The 25,666-nt window shown below is 37.2% G+C and overlaps 2 protein-coding genes across 2 annotated transcripts; one reads left to right on the top strand and one right to left on the bottom strand.

Annotated features, from left to right (window-relative positions):
- Positions 1-1,735: 1,735 nt before the first annotated feature.
- On the bottom strand, positions 1,736-2,770 carry LOC121998763. The gene is made up of 3 exons (XM_042553802.1): positions 2,134-2,770; positions 1,958-2,067; positions 1,736-1,885 (listed from the first exon to the last, which is right to left on the bottom strand). Exons 1-3 carry the CDS (start codon positions 2,204-2,206, stop codon positions 1,778-1,780), a joined length of 291 nt encoding a protein of 96 aa, XP_042409736.1. The 5' UTR covers positions 2,207-2,770; the 3' UTR covers positions 1,736-1,777.
- Positions 2,771-3,917: 1,147 nt separating this feature from the next.
- On the top strand, positions 3,918-16,490 carry LOC121995507. The gene is made up of 4 exons (XM_042549233.1): positions 3,918-4,415; positions 5,032-5,132; positions 5,302-5,371; positions 15,879-16,490. Exons 1-4 carry the CDS (start codon positions 3,918-3,920, stop codon positions 16,488-16,490), a joined length of 1,281 nt encoding a protein of 426 aa, XP_042405167.1.
- Positions 16,491-25,666: the final 9,176 nt, after the last annotated feature.

The following is a 25,666-nucleotide window of genomic DNA, read 5'->3' on the forward strand; positions in this document are numbered from 1 at the left end:
CAGAAAACGCAAATCAAACACCATTTTCCAGAAAACGCGCGTTTTCCAGAAAATGAAAATGGAAAATGCGCGTACCAAACACCCCCTAAGCTTCCCACAGTCATCAGCTTGGTTCTTCATTTGAGAAGTAACATGGTCACCAGAATTTTGCAAATTCAGTTTCTCCATGTTGTCACAAAGGGTAATTGAAGCAGACTTATTATTACCAAATATGAAAGAATTAGCAATGTTGTGTTTCACTTTCTCTTCAGTTTGGTTGCTCCAATGAGAAGCAACAAGATCACCATAATTTTGCAAATTCAGCTTGTCCTTGTAATCATGCAGACTAGTGAATGAAGGAATATTAGAAGCAATTGAACTAGAACTTATCCGCACTCTATTTACTGAATACGAAGGAAGTTCATCATAAATACCACTTTTGCAATTGGTCACATTACCTAGAGATCTCATGTGATTCGTTGGAACACTGCCTTTTGAATCTGAATTGCTTGTGGAACTGACCCCAAAAATGAAAGTGCTTTCAAGCTTCGTAGGTACAGAAGTATTTACAACTGGAACCCCTGGGTTTTATGATTTGCTACTGCTCATGGTATCACTTTCGCAGACCACTTGAATAAGAATCCATATGTGTCTTATCAACAACAGAAGATGTTTCGTTTGATAGTTTGTCAGGATCATCTCCTTTTAGATTATTAACTATCTCCGGAACAAATGCTGCACTTCTAGATGTCCCTATATGAAAACCACTAAAATCTAGGTCACTGAGGATATCACCGCTGCTATATTGGTCGGGAATTCCTTCCTAGACTCAAATCCGGCTACTCCAAAGGCGGAATCCGGCGAACGGATCGCCGTCGGAGGTAGACCGTATCGATCTTTGGGGTTCAAATTTGGGTTTCTTCAGCCATTTGCCGTCCGTCCCGCTACGAAGTCGGCGACGTTATTCCTTTTTTATCAGCAACAAGAAAACTAATATTATTATTCATATTTTAATTTTTTTTTAAATCACTAGGATTAATCATTTTTTAAAATATCTCTAAAACTAATCGATATAAAAAAAAACTTAAAAATTTTATTTTATTATTATAGCGTTGACTAAAATAGAAAACTGAATATTTAAAAAATTTAACAATAAAATAAAAAAATTCAATATAAATTAACATTAATTAATTCTTGGCACCATTAAAAAAATAGTTATCATTAAATCATTTTAAATTTCTAAGGTGACCTTTTCCATTTTATCTTACATTTAAATCTATCTGAAAAATTATATTATTTCATACAAAATTAATTATAATTTGTAAAATATTTTCACAAATTTTAACATGTACTAATTCATGTAAAACTAAATATATGTTATATAAAATAATTTTTAAAAAATCAGAAATAATTAATTCACAAAAGTTACTATTTTATTATATTTACAAATGCTAATCCAATTTCTCAAACAGCCATTCTCTCAAGCATTGTGTGACATTGATATAATATAATCTTTCTAAAAAAACTTAATGGAAAAAATATATATAATTCAAATGTTCAATCTCAAATGCTCGAGACACCATAATAAATATACTGCAATTAAATGAAGATTTTTTTTTTATTTTGTCAAAAGAAGAGAAAAATGTTTCCTAAGTCAAAATAAAAGTTATCACAAACCAAAAATCAAATGGATATTCTGTAACACAAGCTTAAAAGGTACATAAATTGTAACTCATAACAAGAAAATCAATCTATAATCTATAGAGAAAAGGTAAGAGATTATGTTGCAAACCACCACTTAAGTTGTCAATTTGGCATCAGCATCCTTCACTGCACTAATTAGATGAGTGATCCGATATTGAAGTTTCCGGTTTTCTGCTGTAAGTTTTTGTATTTCCTTCGCGGCCTGAGTCGATGATTAAGCTTGTAATCGAAATATAGCATCATGGTTAAGAAGCAATTTGAGTAATACAACAACCTTGTCTCTTTCACTTGCTAATTCAGCCTGTGCAGCTTCTAGCTTCGACTGGAAATCATTAATGATGATGGATGATATTTCCGTGTTTGCGCATCGACCATCTGCCTCGCCTAACATAATTCGTAGTTTCACATGAATACAATTTGAACCTAGTTCCCGAGATAATTTAACCATACCTTTCTTGGCCAGCAAGGCCTCCAACTTTGCTAATCCATCCTGTAAAAAAAAGTGGTGGCTAAGGACATGCATTCCAAGTTCTTTACCAATGTATCATTCAAGGAGATATAAACTGGTACAGTGGGAAAAAAAAATAAAGAAAATGAGATAAACTCAGGGGAAGAAAATAGACAAATTGGCCGCCCGAGAAGTGAGAATAGGATAGTTCTGTCAACTGAAGGAGTAAGAATCCTACCGCAAAGATGTCTATCTATGATTCGGCAGACTATGAGAAAAATGTATTACAGCGATAACATAGATGAAAATTAGTGCTGTCTTGAGTAATTATTTTCTAGTAAAGGCAGGATCCATGACAACCAGTTGCACCCTTGGTTAGAGCAAATCATGTCCCAAGTACAGATGATGCTCAAGTGTCTCTTAATTACCACATAACAAACAATACCATGAAGTACAAGAAAATTATTCTGTAGAGTTTATCAAAAAGAGATGAAAAAAAGGGTAGAAGAATGTAATCATTAGATGAACCTTGCTGAAGCATCTGAAAGTATATAGAAAGCATTAGGTGAAGGAAATACTGGAAACTAGAACAGTTTCAAGTTAAATAGATAATTTCCATTGTGCTATTTTGATGCAACTACTTTTGGATGTTTTAAAAATATTATTTCTATGTGATGTATTTTGTTGAAAAAAAGGGTAGGGAACTATTCTTATATAGTTGGTTGTATTGAGGTATAACAACATGATTCAAGGAAGATGATGATGATTTACACTAATGATACTGTGAAATTCTATTAAGCATATCTATTTGAGAACCAATAGGTAATTAGGATATATACAGTTTGAAGGCTAAAACAGTGCTTAAATAGCCTAAAAATAGTAGTTAAAGAAAAAAGGTGAAAAATTTGTCTATACGATTATTCTACATGTACAAAACTAAAGTTAGCAGAGGAATTAATTAGTCTGTGATATTCCAATAAGTTCTATGCCAATTAACAGTCCTCCTAGCAGTTAATGACCTTAGATATTAAGGAATCACTTACAATACTCCTGGTACTACTTTCATTAGCACTATAACTTTTTTTCACTTCTGTAACATGTTAATAGTTGAAAGTGTAACTTTGTTGATATAAAAGGTGCCACCAAACATGAGGAGCAGATGGTGCATAGAAATTGCAAAAGGAAACTACAATCAATTACTTCAATAAACTCCTGATAGCACAGAAGCATATCGCTAACCATCAAACAGCATGAAAAATGGAGACACAAGTGAACTGAGAAAAGTAAAAGATGTCAAACAATTCTATCAACAAGAAGCATACTAAATATGACTCAGACTGGTCATGTCGTGGGGTAGAAAACAAGAATCGGAATCATGTTTTCCAAAAAAAAAAAAACAATAATTAGTGTCGCTCAAAAAATCGAGGTAGCCTCAGCTTGAGAAGCCCTTTGGAAGAAGGGCTTGAGGACTTCTTCCATGTCCGAAGTAGCCTTCTCGGCCTCTGTCGCCGCCATCGATTGCCCTTCCGCTGTCCGCCCACGAATCGGAAAGTATTGCCTGCAGAGAATCGCCTGGAGAGAGATTCTAATGTAGCCGCCTGTCGCAGCCGACAGAAAATCGCCAAGCAGGCGACAGAAAATCGCTGCGCAGTAGGGTGGAAAGGCGCTCTCTCTGTCGCAGCCAGAGAATCGCCGGCCTGCAGAGAGATCTCTCTTTTCCGCTGGAGTTTGGAGATTGTTTATAAATAAGGTTTAGGGCGAACTGTAGCTACTAAGAAGGAGAGAGATGGATTTATACATCTCCTTAGTGTGTGCTGCAGCCCACTTAGCCGCCGAGGCCGTCAAAGTTGCTCCTGCCGCCGCCGTCCAACTCGCCGCCGCTGCAGCTGCCGCAACCGGCTCCGTCGCTGTCGCTGTCGTCTCTGAAGACCCTGGCATCCAAGCTTTCTCTGCCCGTGCCGCTGCGGCCGCCAATGCCGCCGCCGCTGCAGCTGCCGCAACCGGCTCCGTCGCTGTCGCTGTCGTCTCTGAAGACCCTGGCATCCAAGCTTTCTCTGTCCGTGCCGCTGCGGCCGCCAATGCTGCCGCCGCTGCTGCTGCTAACGCCGCCGGCGCCGCTGCTCCTGTCGCCGGAGGCGGTTCATATGCAGACCTGATGTCTGTTGCAGCACGCGTGGCTGCCTCTGCTGCCACCATTGCTCCAGCCGCCTCCGCCCCTCTCGCCACCGCCGCCGCCGCCGCCACCACCGCCGCCGCCGCCGCTCCTAACGCCGGCGGCGGCATAGTCAACAGTTTGATATATAATCGTTGGTATTAGAAGAAGTGCTTTTGATTTTCCCAAAATCTGTGACTGACTATTGCGAATGTGCCGTAAGATTATCCACCTTCATGTACCATCACAGTTGCAGTTTAATAGTATTTCTCCACCTTTAAGATTATCATAGTTGCAGATTATCCCGCCCCCACGGGCGGGATCAACCGGTTATGACATGGTATTCTTGCAACATGGGTCGAGAGGTCGAAGGTCTGCGGCAGCAATTGCGATAACATCAATATCTGTCCGTGCTAAACACCTTCGACCGCCATGTCATCGCCGGGCCCGTATTCACCGTGATTTACTCCCTCTCATACTCGTGGGGCAGGGGTGAGGGGGCCGCTGGGCGGCGGGACCCGCCTTTTGCAACATAGTTGCAGATTATCCCCTTTTTTTCACGTTTTCCTTGTCAAAGTTTTTGTACGATGGTTTTTGACTATTGATGAGGTTGTGTTGGCTTTCATTAGCTAACAAATGTTGCTGCAAGTGTTAAGTTGGAGTTTGCAGTCATGTACTGATGTGCTTACTAGCTGTCAAATGTTCAAGCTGATCGATAATTTTACTTTTTTTTTTGGTTTTCTTCCAGATATGTTTGAATGAATATTCACTGATGGACAGTTCGGTGGGAAGCACAAAGACCATGGATAGGTCATTAGAAGGAAGTGTGGCTTCTGATATCAGGAAAAGGTACAAATTGAATAAACAGATTAACAAAAAGAATTAGTGCTTTTTTAGAAAATGAAATTTGCTTCGATGGAGCAGAGGAAATAGCCAATGCCTTAGTTGGCTCCAAACATATGTAGTTTACAAAGATATGACAAGAAGTACAATTGGTGTCGATGGATGTGTAAAACAGACTAGAAGTGGTGGATCCACTAGTGAAAAAGATATCTGAGACAACTGATAATATACATCTGGAACAAAAGGTAGGTATAGTTTTTCACACCGAAGATGAAGCATTTAATTTCTATAATTCATATGCTAAAAGCAAAGATTTTAATGTAGACAAGGGGCGTCTTTCTCGAAGAAGAGATAACTAAGAAACCTTGGCCATTAGAGAGAACAAAATGTTTGACTCAATAAATAAGTTTGTTGAAGAGTATAATCATCCACTTTCAAACTCAAATAAGATACACATGTTGCGTTCTCATAGAAAGAAATTACTTGTTGAACGGACAGATTTTACTGAAGCAGATTAATACTATGGGTTTAAACCATCTCAAATGCATGATAATCATTCAAAGGAGTTACATGGCACAGAATATAATGAATTATATATGAAGAATCAGTCATCTTTGACCACTACAAGGCTTAGGGATCTTGAGAAAGGAAATGCACAGTTCCTTCTATATTTTCTGAAAAATAAACAGTCTGATGATCCATCATTTTTCTATGCAGTACAAATTGATGAAAAGGAACGCTTGACCAAATTCTTCTGGTAGATGAACGGTCTAAAAATGATTTTGCCTACTTTGGGGACGCAGTCTTCTTTGACAACCTATCGGACGAGCATCTATGAACGTACCTTTTGCAACATTTGTTGGTGTGAATCATTATAAGAAATTGTTAATTTTCGCATATTGATGTGCTGAATTGTCCCAAGGGTTACTATCTCTGTCCCTCATGCATCCCATCGGTTTTGTTTATGGCATATATTAAAAATTGTTCCAAAAAATCATTCTGTGTTTAATCATGAACTCAACTTTCACAATGATTTTGAAGATTGCAAAGTTGGAGGTAGCTCTACAGAAGTTTTTGTTAGCTATGGGACAACTTGATTTCTAAACATGGTCTTGGAAGTAGTGTATGGTTGAAGGATTTGTACCTGAGCAGAGAGAAATGGGCTCTTCCTTACATTAACAGTTCATTTTGTGCTACTATGATGACAAAACAATGGGCTAAAAGCATGGATAATCTCTTTAAGATTCATTTCTACAGCAAATGGCCTCTTCCAAAATTTATACTTCGAGGCCTTAACTCAACTACGTGAGAAGGAACTCATTGAAGATTATGAATCTAGCCAAACTAAACCTGCTTTATTGGTTGATAACTGAAATTCTTACCTTTTCTATTTTCGGCAAACGTAATATCTTGTGAGCATTGAAAATGTAAACATCATATTTTTCATGATTGATCTTTCTTTTCTCTTTGAGGAATAGCAATTTTCGTAACCATTATGAGATAGATCATTCAACAACCATTATTATTTAAAATAAAAGTTACTATTTATCAACTGGTGATGATTTATCAACTTAGTTATCTGTAGGTCGATACAGACAACAACATTTACAAGTTGAGGATTCTATCAAATTCTCATATATCTAGTTTGGTTCTATAAGTGGTAGCATTTTGGTTTAAATGAGTATGAATTACTATTTTGTTGGATTATAATTAAGCTATTGTCGGCTATAAAGCTCTGCTTTTTGTTCTACATGATGACCATGGTAGAAATTCTGTTGCGTGGTTTTTTAATATACGAGAAGATATGATTTAACTATTAGTAATGATTTTATTATTATTTTCATTAAAGTATAGCGTCATTTTATGAGCAATCGCTCAAACATACATAATAAAGATGTGTTTGTGGCTAATGTAGTCTTTCTGATCTCTTTATTGCTAATGTAACCTTATTTGATTATGCCTAAACTAATATTATTTTTGTCTTTTCCTAAATAAAAAGAAAAAAAATCTAATGATGATGACCAGACTTGCCTATTGACTTCTTCTTGCTTCACATCAACCGACTTTCTTGACTTTGACTCGGCTTGGGCGGCCCACTATATTCATCGTAATAGTAGGAAAAAAAATCATGCTACAATTAACATTGCGCATAGTCTTGCAATGGTATATATTGGAATAAAACTAACTAAGATGATTGATTTTGATCCCTAACAATATAAAATCATTTTAGATTTTTCCATAACTCATGTCTTTTGGATTTGCTACCGTTTAACTTGTAGGAGCTACAAAAACCTATCAAAGGAATGGGGTTAGAGTTTTAAGTCAAATTTAATAATTCCATCTCCCTTGTGTGTAAGGTAAAATAAAAGACAGTATGGTATACAAAACTCCCCTTAATGCGTGGTCTTGAGGAAAGATCTATTGTTTTATATGATAGTAATTTTATTGTTACGTCAAGACTACCCTTCTCCTTGATGTGTAAGGTAATTGAAGAAAAAAAGTTTAAGCATTACTTGGAGCGGATGTCTGCATAAAATGTTGGTGCAATCATGCCCTGGAAGTTTCAATGTATTGACAATTATTTAAGTTTAGGTTAATACGTTGGATTTAACATGCATTGTGAGTTTGCAGGAGGAGTTTCTTGCAGGTCAGAAGACCAGATGCAAGAGAAGTCCAAGAAGGTCGAGGACTGGATTCTTGGCAAAAGGAAGTTCTTGCGGGTCAGAAGACCAGATGCAAGGCAAGAGAAGTCCAAGAAGGTCGGTGACCGGATTCTTGGCAAGAGAAACTCCTGCAAGTAAGAAGATTGGATGTGTGTTAAGCTCACTGTCAGAAATTGATTTGTAAATCGATTCAGACATAACTGTGAGGCAGAATGCCTCTAAATCGATCAGCCGATCGATTGAAGGGAAGTCAATCGATCGGCCGATCGATCAGTAAGGTTTTGTGCGAAGCACAGAATCCTCCTGAATCGATCAGCCGATCGATTCAAGGTATTGAATCGATCGGCCGATCGATCGGTGAACGATCTGTGCGAAGCACAGATTCCTCCTGAATCGATCGGCTGATCGATTCAAGGTATTGAATCGATCGGTCGATCGATCGGTGAACGATCTGTGCGAAGCACAGATTCCTCCTGAATCGATCAGCTGATTGATTCAAGGTATTGAATCGATCGGCCGATCGATTCAAAGAGGCTCTGCGATTCTGCGATGATGCACTGTACGTCTGAATCGATCAAGGCAAAATCCCAATCGATTAAGGCTCAAATCAGATGATCTACGCCGTTGATCTTAACGTGACAACACTCAATGGATACCTTTGAATCGATTGGAATACAAGCCCAATCAATTCTTGGCGACGACTACGTGAGAAACGACTAGTTTTCTCGACGTTTAAAAGCGTGGAAGAAAAAGAAAACAGATTATCCAAAAGAAAATACTGTTCCACTACTCTCAAAGGTTTTTAGAAATCCTTCAAGTGATCAAGATTTGAAAAGTGTTCAAGCTCTCCTCTCCGCCACTTTCTGAAGTCTCACTTGCAAAGAAGAAGCCGGTTAAAGTTTGTGATCCTTCTTCTCTTCTTCATTGTAGTGTTTGTGATCTTTACTTTGGAGAGGGAGAGTTGTAATCTTGTAAGGTTTCTCCACCTTCGGTGTGATTCCGAGAAGGAGGGTTTTGATAGTGGAAGAGTGGTGAGTGGTGTGGATCCTTGGACTAGTCACCTCCTTGAAGAGGTGGATATCAAGTAAATACAAGAGTTAGCATTGCCTTCAAGTGTCCGCTGCGAAAGAGTAAATTGATCAAGAAAACGAAGTGAGCCATTCCCCCCCCCCCCCCCCCCCTCTAGCTCAACCGATCCTAACAAGTGGTATCAAAGTATTGGTTTGCTTTTGAGGATTCATCGCCAAGAAAGCACAAGTTAAAGAGCTACAAGATGTCATTGAAGGAGGGACATAATACTTCACGACCACCATTTTATGAATGCAGTAATTTCGCTTATTGGAAAAGCCGCATGAAACACTATCTCATGACCGAAATTGACATGTAGTTCTCAATCACGGAGGGATTCACGGCGCCAGCTGAAAATGGAAGAATGCTTGAATCATCAAGGTGGACTGTTGAACAAAAATTGAAGGCTCAAGCAAATGCAAAGACGATTGTGACTCTTCAATGTGGATTAAGCTCGGAACAACTCAAAAAGGTTGGACCTTTCAAGAGTGTCAAGGATTTTTGGGACAAGCTCATTGAGCTAAATGAAGGCACCAAGGATTCAAGAATTGCAAAGAGAGATCTCTTGATAAATCAACTTCAAAATTTCACAATGAAGGATGGAGAAACGGTAAGTTCACTACATGGGAGGTTCAAGGAACTCTTAAACGGTCTTCATTCAGTTGGAGAGAGTGTAGAGAACCGAGATCTCATAAGGTATGCCCTGAAATCTTTCCCAAGAAACTCATTATGGTCATCCATGGTGGATGCCTATAAGGTATCAAGGGATTTATCAATAGTAAAGTTGGATGAATTATTTTGTGAACTTGAATTGCATGAGCAAGCTAACACAAGCCACAAAGAGAAAGGTATAGTCTTGGTTGCAGGTGAAAAGAGCAAAAAGAAGCACAAGGAAAAGAAAAAGGAGAAGAAGGAGTCATCTTCAGAATCTGAGTAAGATAGTGATAGTGACAGTGATGAAGAGCTATCTTCTAGTGAAATGGTGAACTTTGTTCGAAGAATGATGAGACATTCAAGGAAGTTTGACAAAAAGGATGTTAAGAAGATTTTCAATAATGAAAAGAAAAAAAGTAAATCTCTTGTGGATTCTAAGACTAAGATTGATGTAATTTGCTATGAATGCAAGAAAAAGGGGCACTACAAAACAGAGTGTCCAAAGTTGAAGAAGCAAGAGGAAAAGATCAAGAAAAAGAAGAAGGCTTTGAAAGCCACTTGGGACGACTCATCATCAAGCTTATCGGAAGAAGATGAAAGAAAGAGCTCAAAACACATGGCTCTCATGGCCTTAAGCCATGTTGAAGATAGTGAAGATGAAGATAGTCACGGAGAAGATGTGGAGTCTTCAAGTGAGTCATCATCTAGTGATGATGAGGTAATTTCTCCCAAGCTTGATAAGATGTATGCCACCATTGCATGTTTAACCAATGCACTAGCTAAATCAAAAGGGAAGGTTAAAAAATTACACAATGAATGTAATCACTTAAAAATGAAATTGTACCATGTGAAATTTGCATGCTTCATGAAAATGACAAAGATGATTTTGATGATCTTAAAAAGGAAAATGTATCGTTGAAATCACAAGTTGATGATCTTAGAAGTGCTCTAGAAAAATTTACTTCAAGCTCAAAATACTTAAAAATGATTTTAGGCACTCAAAGAGGTGTGTACAACAAAGCGGGACTAGGTTTTAAATCACAAGATAAGGAAATTAAATTCATGTCTCTAATTAGTAGAAATCTTGCTTCAAGGGTTAAGTTTGTTCAAGCTTGGGTACCCAAGTAATTTGTTATTGATGCTACCGGACCCAAGGTTTGGGTACCAAAACATTTGGTTTATCGTGTTTAAACAGGCATGCGCCAAGGGAGAGCATCCAACAACATGGTTCGTAGATAGTGGATGTTCTAAGCATATGACGGGGGATCCTTCAAAATTCTCATCATTTAGACACAAAAGTAAATGTACCGTTTCTTTTGGTAATAGTGGTGAATTAAAAGTTATAGGAATAGGAGATATTAGAATTTCGGAAAAATTTGTAATAAAAATGTGTTATTAGTGAAAGGCATGGTCTTTAATCTTTTAAGTGTTAGTCAACTATGTGATTCGGGTTATGGAGTTGAGTTCAACTCATCTCAATGTCTAATCAAGCATAGTGAACTAAACACCAATATTCTCATAGGCCATAGAAGAGAAAATATTTATCAAGTTGAACTATTTGGTGCTACTAATGTGTTTGCTAAGTGTCTCATATCTAAAGAAGAGGAGACGTGGCTTTGGCAGTGGAGACTTGCTCACACCAACATGAGGAATATCAAAAAACTTTCAAAGAAGGAGTTGGTGCAAGGATTGCCAAAGTTGAAATTTCAAAAAGACAAAATATGCGATGCATGTCAAATGGGTAAGCAAACCAAAGCTACTCATAAAGGTAAAAACGTTATAAGTACCTCAAATGCTTTGAAGCTTATTCACATGAATTTGTTTGATAATAGTAGGTATACTTCCTTGAATGGTAGTAGATATTGATTTGTGATTGTGGATGATTACACTAGATATACATGAGTGTTCTTCTTGAAACATAAGGATCAAACTCTAGATACCTTGATTGCTTTTTGTAATAGAGTAGAAAATGAAAAGAATCATAAGATAAACAAAATAAGAAGTGATCATGGAGGAGAATTTGAAAATGATAGATTCACAAGATTTTGTATAGAAAAAGGTTATAAACATGAATTTTCCACCCCTAGGACTCCTCAACAAAATGGAGTTGTTGAGAGGAAAAATAGGGTTCTACAAGAGGCTGCTAGGAGCATGTTAAATGAATATTCACTTCATAGTTTTCTATGGACCGAAGCAATTAATACGACTTGATATGTTCAAAATCGAACTTTAATACATAGATTTCTAGGAAAAACACCTCATGAGTTGTGGTTAGGTAAACCACCTACAATTAAGCATTTTAGAGTGTTTGGGTGTAAGGTTTATATTCTAAACACCAAAGATCACTTGGGAAAGTTTTCCGCTAAGGCGGATGAGGGGATCCTTCTACGTTACTCAAGTCATAGCAAGGTATATCGAATTTACAACAAAAGATCAAAATTAGTTGAAGAATCACTAAATGTTGTCATTGAAGAAAATTCTTCTTTGAACTCTATAAGAACAAACGATGAAGAAATACGTTTTGAGTTAGAGAAATTAACACTGGATGGAGTAGATCATCAAGGAGAAGAAAATCAAGAAAGTGATGGTGAGAAAAATGAATCTTTGCCACTTGAACCTGAAATTATAATAAATCAAGAATCAAGACCTACTAGGATTCATGTAAATCATCCCTTAGATCAAGTAGTAGGAGACATCACTCAAGGAGTGAGAACTCGATCTTACTTTAGAAATGAAGGAAGTCAAGTCACCTTGATATCTCAAATAGAACCAAAAATCATTGATGATGCCTTGTTTGATCTCGATTGGATTTTAGCAATGCAAGATGAACTATCTCAATTTGAGAGAAGTCAAGTTTGGGATTTAGTTCCTAGGCCTACAAACAAATCGATTATTGATATAAAATGGGTTTTTAGAAACAAACTTGATGATAAGGGGATAGTTGTGAGAAACAAAGCTAGATTAGTTGCTAAGGGTTTCAATCAAGTAGAAGGGTTAGACTATGATGAAACTTATGCACCCGTAGCAAGATTGGAATCAATTAGGATAATGTTGGCATTTGCCGCCCACAAGGGGTTCAAATTGTACCAAATGGATGTAAAATCAATATTTTTGAATTGTGTTATAAAAGAAGAGGTATATGTTGAGCAACCACCCGGATTTGAGAATTTGGAGTGTCCAAATCATGTATATAAACTTAAAAAGGCTTTATATGGGCTAAAACAAACTCCCTGAGCTTGGTATGAACGATTGTCAACATTTCTAGTATCAAAGGGGTTTCATAGAGGAAAAATTGATCCCACCTTATTCTTGAAAAATAGTGGTAATGATATGTTTGTGGCCCAAGTATATGTAGATGACATTATTTGTGGTTCCACAAATAAAGATTTTTTAAATGAATTCATTAATCACATGGAGAGTGAATTTGAAATGAGTTTGGTTGGCGAGTTGATATTTTTCCTAGGGTTACAAATTAAGCAAACAAAAGAAGGCATTTACATTCATCAATCAAAATATGTTAAAGAGCTATTTAAGAAATTTGGAATGGAAAATGCAAAGGAAATATCTACTCCCATGGCCACTAGTACTAAATTGGATAAAGACATTGAGGGAAAAGAAGTTGACTCCAAGGTGTATCGGAGTGCTATAGGAAATCTTCTCTATCTCACGGCTAGTAGACCCGATATACTTTTTACCGTAGGCATATGTGCAAGGTATCAATCTTGTGCCAAAGAGTCACATTTGAGTGCCGTTAAGCGAATTCTCCGATATCTTAAGGGAACTCAAAATGTTGGTCTTTGGTATCCTAGAACCGAAACTTTTGACCTAGTGGGTTATACCGATTCCGATTATGCCGGATGCAAATTTGATCACAAAAGTACTAGTGGTAGTTGTCAATTTCTAGGATCCTCCTTGGTAAGTTGGTCAAGTAAAAAACAATATTGTGTAGCTCTCTCCACAACCGAAGCGGAATATATTGCCATGGGAGATTGTATATCACAATTATTGTGGATGACTCATACTCTAGAGGACTATAAACTTACCTATAACAATGTTCAAATTCTTTGTGATAATGTGAGTACAATCAACTTGACCAAAAATCTCGTCCACCATTCAAGAACGAAACACATAGAGGTTAAACATCATTTTATTCGTGATCATGTAACTCGAGGTGACATCATTTTAAATTATGTTGAGTCAAAGTCAAACTTAGCCGATATCTTTACTAAACATCTTTCCGAAGTTGAATTTAACTTTCTTAGAAGGGAATTGAGAATGTGTTGTATTGATTAAATCACATCTTCCATGATCACTTTGCAAGTAAAGCACTTTAGGCTTTTCTTCACCTTAAGTTTTGCCTCTCACAAAAACATAGGATTATCCTCTTAATGTGATTTAGATGGAGGTGAGAGGTTAGGGACATTTATCTTGGTCATAATGCTTGTTATGATGCATTATTTTAGTCAAGAAAAATGATTTTCATATGAAATATTCATTTGTCCAATCATAGGGAAAGCAAGTGTACAAATCATGTGCACTTTGCCCTACGATTATGATTGAAAATTTAAAAATTACAATATGGATAAAACTCGTTTTTAAAATCCTGGTTGACATGTGTGATTGGATGCGAGATATCATTGAACAATTAGATAAGGACTTACTCAATTTATTGAAGATTTCCACAACCTTCGATTTTGTGTAAGTCTTCACTAAGATGAGTTAATTTTTGTTAAACTTTATTTTTCGTTGATAATATGAGACATATATAGTGTCTACACAAAGTTTCGTAATTTTTAGATGGGTGTACAATTATTTGTGCATTTCCAAAACTTGGATCTGAAAAGCTTTTCAAAAGTGCAGTAATATCAGACTTCCCAATCGATCGGTAGATCGATTGGGAGGCTCGCATTTCACTTCAGAAAGCATCTGAATCAATCAATGGATCGATTCAGAGAAGGTGAATCGATCACTGGATCGATTCAGAGAGAGTCAATCGATCAATGGATCGATTGGGACGTTCTTTCAATTTTCACAGAAGGCATTTTAATCGATCACCCGTTTGAATCGATCGTTGGATCGATTGAGACGCATATCCCAATTTTCACAGAAGCTTCATGAATCGATCGACCGATCAATTCACCTGCTCTCAATCGATCGTTCGATCGATTGGGGATTTAAAACCCATATTAAATCCCGATTCACCTAGTTTTTCTCTCACTCCATCTCTTGTCTCTCCCGACTCTTTCCGTGCCCTAGCGTTTAGGTGGCTGTCCTGGCGATTCTCCCGCCTGCGTTGACCGTTCTCCCCGGCGGTTTTCTCCCGCGAAGGGCGCTCTTCAACCTTCCTCCCGCTTCCTTTTTCCTCTCTCGACGACCAAGGCAACCCCCTTTTCTTCTTCTCCGCGTCGCTCGCACACAATGCGAACTCAAAACCCTAAGTACTGTCTTTACTTCTTTCTCATTTTTCTTTGGTTCTTGCTCCTATACTTGAACTAATCCACTTATGTCTTGTGTGCTTTAATTTTGTGTATTGTTTTACATTACCCCTCATGCATTGCATTGCCTGCACTGTTCTTGCATTTTTGCATCTCTTTCCTTGCATTTTTCTGTTGCACTGCAAAATCGTGTGTCACCTCTTGTTCTTTTTCATTTCCTATCCCACAGAAAGAAACAAAAAGTTCATGAATCGGGCGAAGGATCGTCTGTACCTCCATCACGTCCTCAACCTCCTACTGATCCGAGATTCCCTAATGCTGCTATGCAGCAAGCCTTTAGCAAATACACTTTCAAACTCATAACCCCTAGGTCTGTTGATTTTCAATACTATAGGACGTCTTGTTTTGATACCTATAACCGGTTCAAGCAATATAAACTTGACTCATTGTTATCTTGTGAGAGGGATATTAATGTAAGTCTTGTTTCCGAATTCTATAACAATTTGCACAATTCTGATGGTGTAAATTATCGCACTCGCGTTGCGAAACGGAGCTTGGACTTTTCCTATGAGATCCTTCAATCTTTTCTAGGCTGTCTACCATCCAACAATGACTTTGTTTTTTATCCCACTCTACCTGATGAGTTGCCTCCACCTTTTGAGCATCTCAGCATTGCATCCATGCATCAGTTCCTTTTTGGTCGTCCTCGTCTGGATGGGCCAAATGCTCAAATCACTAAGTTTTCTTCACTTGAGTTATCGGCTGAGAACGCTGTCTTGTTTAAAGTGATCATTAACTGTCTTTTCCCCATTGTTTCTCGTGCCTTAGTCGCTCTGCGACCTCCTCACATGTTTGTCCTATATGTCATTTGTCATTCCCTTGACATCAACATCGCTCTGAACATTTTTCACTACATCATTCATTTTACCCAGCCAGTACAGCAGACGGTTCACATGTCTTTCGGGCATCTTATCACAGACTGGCTGGCGTCCATGAAGGTAGATGTCTCCCGGGGACGGCTGGAGCACATGACTGTTGCTTATTCTCGGATTTCTTCCTGCTCCTTCACGAAGACGGGCTTAGTTGGTAGTCCAGCGGGAGTTCGATGGCGCGATGAATGTGCTTTTGGTGAGGGACCCAGGGCTCGCCGCAGGGGGGATGCACAGACATTGGTTCCTGCGGCGGATGATGCTGAAGAGGATATCCCCGAGCCAGCTTCTCTGACATTTGAGGAGACTGTCGACACTCGCCTGGAGGAGCTGACCATGGAGGTAGCCGACATGCGTTCCACGATGGATACCATTGTCCATCAACAGACTTCGATGCAGGCGACTCTGGATACATTAGTGGATTTAGTGAGCTCCTGGGTGACGGGTCATCCGTCTCAGTCTGTTCCATCCACAGCTCCCGTTCCCCATACTGAGGATGCTGCTGGTGTTGACTCTGCGGCGGTTCCTGCTCCAGCTACTACGTCTGCTCCTTCTACTGCTATTGATCCCCCTCCTTCGGGCGATGATCTTATTGAGTTTTATGTCCCTCTCTGACGTGTTATTGTCCGTTGTTATGGAGTCTCTCTGTTAACTCTATTTTATTTTAGATATATGCTATGCTACTTGTTCTACCTTTTATTTTGTTTCTACGATCACCGTTGTTCTATTATGTTGATATCTGTGTGTTTAGGGGGAGTACCCCTTGGGCTGATTGTGTTTTGTTTAGTGCATATTTTGAGGGGGAGTTTGTTTTTTTTTATATTTGACAAAGGGGGAGATATATGTTGAAGTTCATGCTTAATCAAATTTAAATTGAAATTCAAGTTTACTTGCTTACTGCTTATGCTTAATTCAGATGATTTTCAGCGTAGTTACAATCATTATTTATCATTGTATTATTATGGTATGTTGGAAATTAGCCTAAACTTAAATAGATTGTCAAACATCAAAAAGGGAGAGATTGTTGGTGCAATCATGCCCAAGAAGTTTCAATGTATTGATAATTATTTAAATTTAGATTAATACGTTGGATTTAACATGCATTGTGAGTTTGCAGGAGGAGTTTCTTGCAGGTCGGAAGACCAGATGCAAGACAAGTCCAAGAAGGTCGAGGACTGGATTCTTGGCAAAAGGAAGTTCTTGTAGGTCAGAAGACCAGATGCAAGGCAAGAGAAGTCCAAGAAGGTCGGGGACCGGATTCTTGACAAGAGAAGCTCCTGCAAGTTAGAAGATTGTATGTGTGTTAAGCTCACTGTCAGAAATTGATTTGTAAATCGATTTAGACATAACTGTGAGACAGAATGCCTCTGAATCGATCAGCCGATCGATTGAAGGGAAGTCAATCGATCGGTCGATCGATCAGTAAGGTTCTGTGCGAAGCACAGAATCCTCCTGAATCGATCAGCCGATCGATTCAAGGTATTGAATCGATCGGTGAACGATCTGTGCGAAGCACAGATTCCTCCTGAATCGATCAGCTGATCGATTCAAGGTATTGAATCGATCAGTCAATTGATTCAAGGTATTGAATCGATCGACCGATTGATTCAAAGAGGCTCTGCGATTCTACGATGATGCACTGCACGTCTGAATCGATCAAGGCAAAATCCCAATCGATTAAGGTTCAAATCAGATGATCTACGCCGTTGATCTTAACGTGACGACACTCAACGAATACCTTTGAATCGATTGGAATACAAGCCCAATCAATTCTTGGCGACGGCTACGTGAGAAACGGCTAGTTTTCTCGACGTTTAAAAGCGTGGAAAAAAAAGAAAACAGATTATCCAAAAGAAAATACTGTTCCATTGCTCTCAAAGGTTTTCAGAAATCCTTCAAGTGATCAAGATTTGAAAAGTGTTCAAGCTCTCCTCTCCGCCACTTTCTGAAGTCTCACTTGCAAAGAAGAAGCCGGTTAAAGTTTGTGATCCTTCTTCTCTTCTTCATTATAGTGTTTGTGATCTTTACTTTGGAGAGGGAGAGTTGTAATCTTGTAAGGTTTCTCCACCTTCGGTGTGATTCCGAGAAGGAGGGTTTTGATAGTGGAAGAGTGGTGAGTGGTGTGGATCCTTGGACTAGTCACCTCCTTGAGGAGGTGGATACCAAGTAAATACAAGAGTTAGCATTGCCTTCAAGTGTCCGCTGCGAAAGAGTAAATTGATCAAGAAAACAAAGTGAGTCATTCACCACCCCCTCTCTAGCTCAACCGATCCTAACATAAAAGATGAGCAATCACTTGTTCTTTATTGATTGAGATATAAAGGCTAAGCCATGTTATTGAGACTTAAAAGTAGAGACAATGCCCATTTAATCAAGAAAAATATAAATTCTGTCAATATGTCAAACTACAATGAAAGCTACAACAACACCAACAAAGAAAATGAAGTTAGCGCATGGTTAATTATTTTCAAACCTAAAAAATATTATATTGCACTGATTTTTTTTTGTGTTCCTTAGAATAAAGAAAAAAGTTTAGTGGGTGATCACTTTACTTAGTTGAACATTATTTTCTCCATCGTTTGAACATCACATTGCATTTGTGTAGCATGTCATGTGAGAGAACTTTAAAAAGTAAGTCGATTAAAGTTTCAAAATTTTATGAATATAAAGAATTAGTATAAATGAAAGCAATTTTTCATACAATATATATTAAAGTTTATTATTATTATTTCAAAATACAAGAGTGAAAACTTATATTCATGGAAATAAATTTATTATTTTATATGATAGTAATTTTATTATTGTGCTAAGACTACCTTTCTCCCTGATCTGTAAGGTAACTAAAGCAAAAAGGTTTAGGCGCTACTTTGAGCGGATCCCTGTATAAAAGATGAGCAATCACTCTTTCTATTTTTCGTATTTGTGTGACAAGTCGTATGAGAGAGGTTTTAAAAGTAAGTTGATTAAAGTTTAAAAAATTTATGAATACTCTGTTAATGTAGAAACCAAAGAATTAGTATAAATGAAATCAAATTTCCATACAACATATATTAAAATATTATTATTATTATTATTTCAAAATACAAGTGTGAAAACTTATATTTGTGGAAATAAAGGGCTAATTTGCAAAAGTAAATTATTAAGATTGCTTTGGGCTTTCATATGGGTTCGTCCAACCCATATAAAGCTTCAGTGGGCCACAATCCCTCACGTAATGGCCCAATTTGGAAAGTGGTTTTAGCTATCGATTTCGATCTCAATCGATCAGCAGCGTCTTACCTCTCTTGTTTTTTTCGCGTTCTTCGCATCACGATCGCGTGCTCAATCTTCAACAGTAAAGCTTCGATCTTGCCCTAAATCATGACGCCTCTCCCCAATCGCGCGCGGAGAGCGAAGAAGCCATTGAGCGCGCAGCAGAGAGGAGGGCCAGTTGCTGTCGGATTGTTGGCTTTTCTTCTCGCCGGCATGATTCTTCTAGCCACCTCCATGAATTCTAATGGTTCGGTCGGGTCACTGACCCAATCTGATACTAAGAGCGAAAGGAATCATGTTGTTGCTGTTGCATTTGTTCAATCCCAACCTACCGCGGAATTCGTCAACAAGACCGAAGTCATATGGCAAATTCCCGAGTCCCCCCAGGCCGTCGTCTTCATAGCTCACGGTTGCAACTGCCGAGCTGCTAATTTCTGGGATTGATCCGCTCATTGCCCGCACTGCGTCGGTCTTCCAGAAGACAGGCTGATCGTCCTCAATGCTCTAGGTCGCAGGTTTGCCGTTATGGCTGTTTCCAATCTCGGAAGATGCTGGTCTATTGAGAAGGACGTCGGCATTGCTAAAGGGATACTACAATGGTGGATTGAGAACCACGAGCTCCAATAGCTTCCTGTCACAGCTCTGGGAGCTTCATCTGGTGGTTATTTTGTTTCTGCGCTGGCAAAGGAGGTGAATTTTAGCAGCGTAGCGCTCATGATTTCAGCTGGGGTGTTCGGTTCCATGGGTGTTCCAGTTGGGTATCCTCCCACTCTCTTTGTCCATATGCCTAAAGACATGTGTGCAAAGAGGCTGATAGAGAAGAACATGGCTTCGTTGAAGAAGAAGGGTGTTTCTGTTAAGGAGGTCAGGTGTCTGGAGTTCCCATTGACTCGTACACTTTTGACGGAAAGGATCCCTGGTTTGGATGAGGCAATATCTGCCAGTGTATTAGAGTTGTTTCAGGAGAAGGGTTTCATTGATAAGAGGGGATATTTGAAGAGCGATGGACGAGCGACTCGGTGGAAGCAAGCTCTTAAGGAAAAGGATCCCTCAATGGAGAAGTATGAATGGCTTGATCATGTAGAGGAGTTAAATCTTGTGTTTGCATACCATGAGATGACCAGCTTGCCTATTGGTGATATTCTCGACTGGTTTGAATCTCACATGTAGTCAGTGGCTGTGTAGTAAGCTGAAAGATATTTTGAGTTTGGGCATCCAACAGAAATTTACCAGTTGAAAACATTTCTGGTGTCAAAATATCAGGAGTTTCAAAATGCTGTATGAGCTTCATTGTAGTTTGATCTACACCAAACAATTCCATTGAGGCATATATTTTTAATACTAGGCAAGTTTGATAACAATGTTCAAGGAAATTCCCTACTAGAATTCAAGGAATTGGGTGATCTCGAGTTACTACCAGAGGTGGCCTTTTTCATGTCATTCTACTTTGTGGCAATTAGATGAGAAGCAAATTTGTTCATATTGAATGTCATTTTCAATTTCTTTATTCATAGAAGCCGCCTTAACTGACAGCACTGAAATTGAAGAACATTTCAGGGAAATAGATTTTTGCAAGGTTTTCTTTATACCCAAAATTCAACTAATATTTGATGCTTGTATCATATTTTTCTTCTGTGTAAGATGTTGATTACCTAATTAAGGTGGAAAAATGCTCCCCTTTATGCTTCATCTATTGTCCATCTAACATAATTCCCACAAGCTTTTACAAAAACATTGTCTTTACATCTTTTATAGGGATGCTTGACTTGTTTCTGTTGTGACCTTCACTGACTGGAAAATTGAAGAAATGCCAACTTACTATGTGCTATTAATATCTAAGAATAAAGTTGTTGATGTAACTGATTTTGTTATCCCCGCCCATTGATGCAAAAGAACCAGTTGTTACCTCAACTACAGAATGATATTGTGTCAACAAGATAGCTTAAATTGTGCTGCCTTTGATATTTGGGAAAAACGTTGGGTAAAATATGCTACCTTTTGTTGCGAAAGACTTCTATTCACTAGAGAAACAATAGCTATTCGTAGCTTGATAGAAAATAAATTTCAGCTTGGGGCCCCAACAATTATCTTTATGTTCGCTCTCTTCTTGAGATACTGTCAAATTGTAGTTTGAATTAGTGATACATTTTCAAACTTGGAAATGAATACTAAGTGGTATCGAACCATTATTAGAACTAATGCTCTCTTAGATTGAGCATCATTATTGTTGGTGAGTCATGCCCTACTATTCTTTATGATTAGTTCTTGTCTTTACTGCATCATTAGATGAATATGTCACATAATACCTCGTACAGACAACCTTTCAATTGTTATGTACTAATTTCAATAATTTAGGCAATCCATCTATAAGATAGAACTATCATGCTTCTTGAGTTAAATATCTTACTTCGTGGATCTGGCATTTCAAGCATAATTCTGACACAGAAACTGGTAGTATATGAATGATATAAAAAATATTACTGTAACAAAGAACATAATTAAAATAAGAACATGCTGCTAAACAACATGAATGCATAATGACTTGTGAGGTCTCTTTGTTAGCATACTAATTAAAAATTTCACTTTTAGTTTTGGCTACAGCATCCTATATGGAGATCATTGAAACAGTGGATACACCACTTGTAGCTTAGCTCACTTGTGAAAATATGAAGTTCCTGATCGCTAGAGGTGTGGAAAAAACAGTCTATTCAAGTTCTCCTTCCAATTTCATCAGTATGGGTGGGGCAGGGATGTGAAATTCATGATCACCTTAGAGCTCAGGAATGACAGTGCAGTCCATTCTAGTTGTGTGCTCCAATGTCCTAGGCATAGTCATCCAGCAATTCCTCTGTAAGCTTAAGGATGTGTTGTCCCGTAGCTGGATCATTAATTCTTCTTCTTCTTTAAATGGATCTATAGAAGTCATGGATGGTGAGAATTGCATTGAAATTTCAACATCAATTGACCTGTGTTTGATTTTCAACCAGAAATTGCACAGATATGGCTAAAGAAGCAGCAGTTGTCAACTCTGATCTCAATCCCAATTCCCAATACCTTGTGGAACTTGAAATCAATCTCTCTGAATTTATGATACCTAGCTATGTATGTGTACTCCATCAACTAATTTGAACATAATGAGTGGGTGTTAATTTCGTAACCTTTCTCTGCAAACAGAAATATATGACTAGACAAGATATCTGCACTACCAATTATGCAACTTCTGTTCTTCATCTGAACAGCACATTATATGTTTATATCATCTGTTTATGGAGTTTGAATGTAGGCGGGGGATCTTATCACATCCAATTACTGAAAGAAAATTACCATTAAGATATTAATTATGAAGCGACCAAAAGTTGTTACGTGTTTACATTTATATCATGTAATACTGCTTTTGCCTCATATTACTGAATCCTCTATTTATGACTGCATAAACCACCTCAAATATTGAGATTTGTATTGGTAATTGTCATATTATTATCACAAGTTGTAATATTTGCCTTGGGTCTTTGTTTCCTACGATGTTCTCTCGGCTATCATACACATTGTGTGTATTTAAGTGGATAAAGTGTAGTCCCCGAGATAATGGTACAATGGTTAGGTGTAACTAAGGGATTTAAGATTTGAATCTCTGCTGTGGCGTATTACAGGAGATTTTTTCCTCCCGTGAGAAACGAACTTAAGAATATTGGTCGTTTAGATAGGCTTCCATGAATACTTTCCGATTTATCCTGATAATTGATGAAAAATTTTTGTGGGATTAGGCATCACCTTATTAGTCAGTTTGAAAAGTTGTATATATAGTGTCAATTAAAAAAAAAAATTAGACAAGGTGTAAATAGGTGATCCAACCAAAGAAATTTTAAAGTGTTCCATTAATATTTTGTGAGATATTGTTTGGTGACTAAGAAGTTGTTAAAATAGCTTTCATCCATCCATATAAGCATAATAATAAATACTTTATACACATACAAAATTAAAGCGAGTTATATGTCTCTGTCTACATGTATTAGTTATACTTGCCTATAAATAATAACTGCATTGCATCAAATTTAGGTATGTGTCAGAGATCTTTTAAGAATTACAAAATATTAAAAATAATAATGAGATGTGGTAATTGTCATATTATTATCACAAGTTGCAATATCATGCATGCCCTTTGTTTCCTACAATGATATCTTGGTTATAAATAATATTGTGTATATTCAAGTGGACAAGGTGTAACCGGACGCTCAAACCAAAGAAATTTTCCAAGTATTATATCAGTGTCTTTGCCATCTACATCTGGAATTTCATGCCACTTTTTTGTTCTCTTTCTATATTTCTTTCAAGATTTATGGCTGGCTATAACGTTGTAAGGAAAAACTACCACTAATATTTTCCCTCATGCAACATGTTTCTCTATAATCTGGCTTCTGTCTTTGTCATGTAGGTTGAATTTGTTTGTCATTATGAGCATCAACTTTCAAAATGGAGAGAACCTCATTCTCCACTTCCAGTTGCCTTCAGCAATGGATGATTGATGAGGCAACTGGAACTGAAGTTTTTTTTTTAAGAAAAAAAAGAGAGAAAATATATTATTATAGTTCACTTTCTGAATCTTTTCCTCCCAATATTTATTCATATTTTGAAAGTGAAGGTGCTAAACTCCACTTGATTAAATTATAAAAGTAAAGAAAATAAAGAATGGATGTTGTGTCTATGTTTTCTTCTTCTTTTCAGCAAGCTGGAATAGGAGTTGACTTCCTCTTTCTTTTTGTCCCCTTGTTTTATATCGTTACAGAAATTCCTACGACTGTACCAATAGAAAACGAATCAACTTTATCCATTTTATAGTTCCATCAATCTCTATGTAAATTATATCATTTATTTTATTTTATTTTATTTTATTTTTAATAATGTAAGGATTATTCAGAAAACAAATAGAAGTCGAAATTGCATATATTAATAAAAATTTTTGATAAACACATAGTATGAATATGTATTTAACTATCAATTAATGTTCTAATTAGGTAATGTAAAATAATGATAAATATATATATTAAATGAAAAAGAGAAAGATAAAAAAAGATTTAATTGTTATTATAAGGAATAGAGTCCAATGATGTAGAAGGATTATTCTACCTAATAGAATAAGATGAACGGAATTTTTTATCGATCACCAGACTAAATTTAAAAATCATAAATATCCATGACCCACATCACCAATAGTTCGAGCACCGCATGCGTTTGAGAATATGTACCCAACATTACATGAGAATCAAACCATCACTCTTTGAATTATCTACTTTGCCACTTACCATCGCACTATGCCCTAGGGTAAATTATATCATTTTATATTTTTGTTAATCGAAGTATTCAACTTTTTGAATTGATTAATTTTATAGATGATTAATCCGGTCCTATAAAATTTTTTCATCAGTCATAAGAATAAATCCTTCTTAAATCCAGAGGTATAAATGACGGGTTGCTATGCAATTAACATCCTGTGGTTTTCTTTTCAATGGAGGAAACTAATTCACGGTACCTCATAGCTAGAAATCCATCCATGGATACATGATTCCTTGCCATTGCAAATTATATCATTTATAATGCTACTATGTTTAGTAATTTTTCTTTTAGATGAACAGCAGCAGCACAGCAAGATGATCACAGATGACTATAAACACATTTTAATTATTATTATTTTTACTTATTTGTAGTATCTTCTTATTGTTAGAACTGAAATAACTAAAGCTTTTAAAGTATAAGATTCATGTCTATGCCATCTTGGAAAAAAAAAACCCCTATTAGTTTGTTACTCAATGCTTGGGTTGAATAATCTTTCACACATGTAAAGCGTGAAAAATGTTTATTATTTTCAAGAACTTGGTAAGTATTCTTTAGGCTCTTAGCTAACCCTGGTCAAGCCAAAAGATTTAGTAGTACCTGCTCAGAGTTGGTTGGGTTGGGTTGGGTGTGGCAGTGCATTAATTGATGATTAGCTACCAACTATGCTTGTCATTTGATAAACAAACCAATAAATAAATTTTAAAAAAAATACATAGACAGATTGCGAAAAATCTGTTCTTGATCTACCAAATTGATATGGCAGGAAAATGCATACTGATCTGATTTGTTCCCCCTTTATTTGGATTATTTATTGGCCAGCATTTATTTTATTTATTATTTTATTTCATTTTTTAAAATGAGAAGACAACATTTACCAGAGGGTTTGCATCAACCTGAGTCAAATTTGGGGGCAAAAAGTGGACCACCACCTTATGAAATGAAATGATATTTTTAGTAGCCCCCCTATACAAAATTCTTGTGATTTCCGCTACCATGTCTGACTCCTTCATCGCAATTTGCCCAATTTTATTTTTTTTTGTTCTTTCTTTCCTTATTATTTGAAATATATATATATATATATCCAGAGAAAACCCTAATTCTCTAAGTTTAAAAATGTAACAAAAACAGGTTGTTGGATTGTGCAAACTGAGTCAACTCGTCTCATCCTTTTTCTAAATGCCCCAATTTGACTAGCCCCACCATGAACT

The sequence above is a fragment of the Zingiber officinale genome, chromosome 6A (genome assembly GCF_018446385.1).
Source record: "Zingiber officinale cultivar Zhangliang chromosome 6A, Zo_v1.1, whole genome shotgun sequence".
NCBI lineage: Eukaryota > Viridiplantae > Streptophyta > Magnoliopsida > Zingiberales > Zingiberaceae > Zingiber > Zingiber officinale.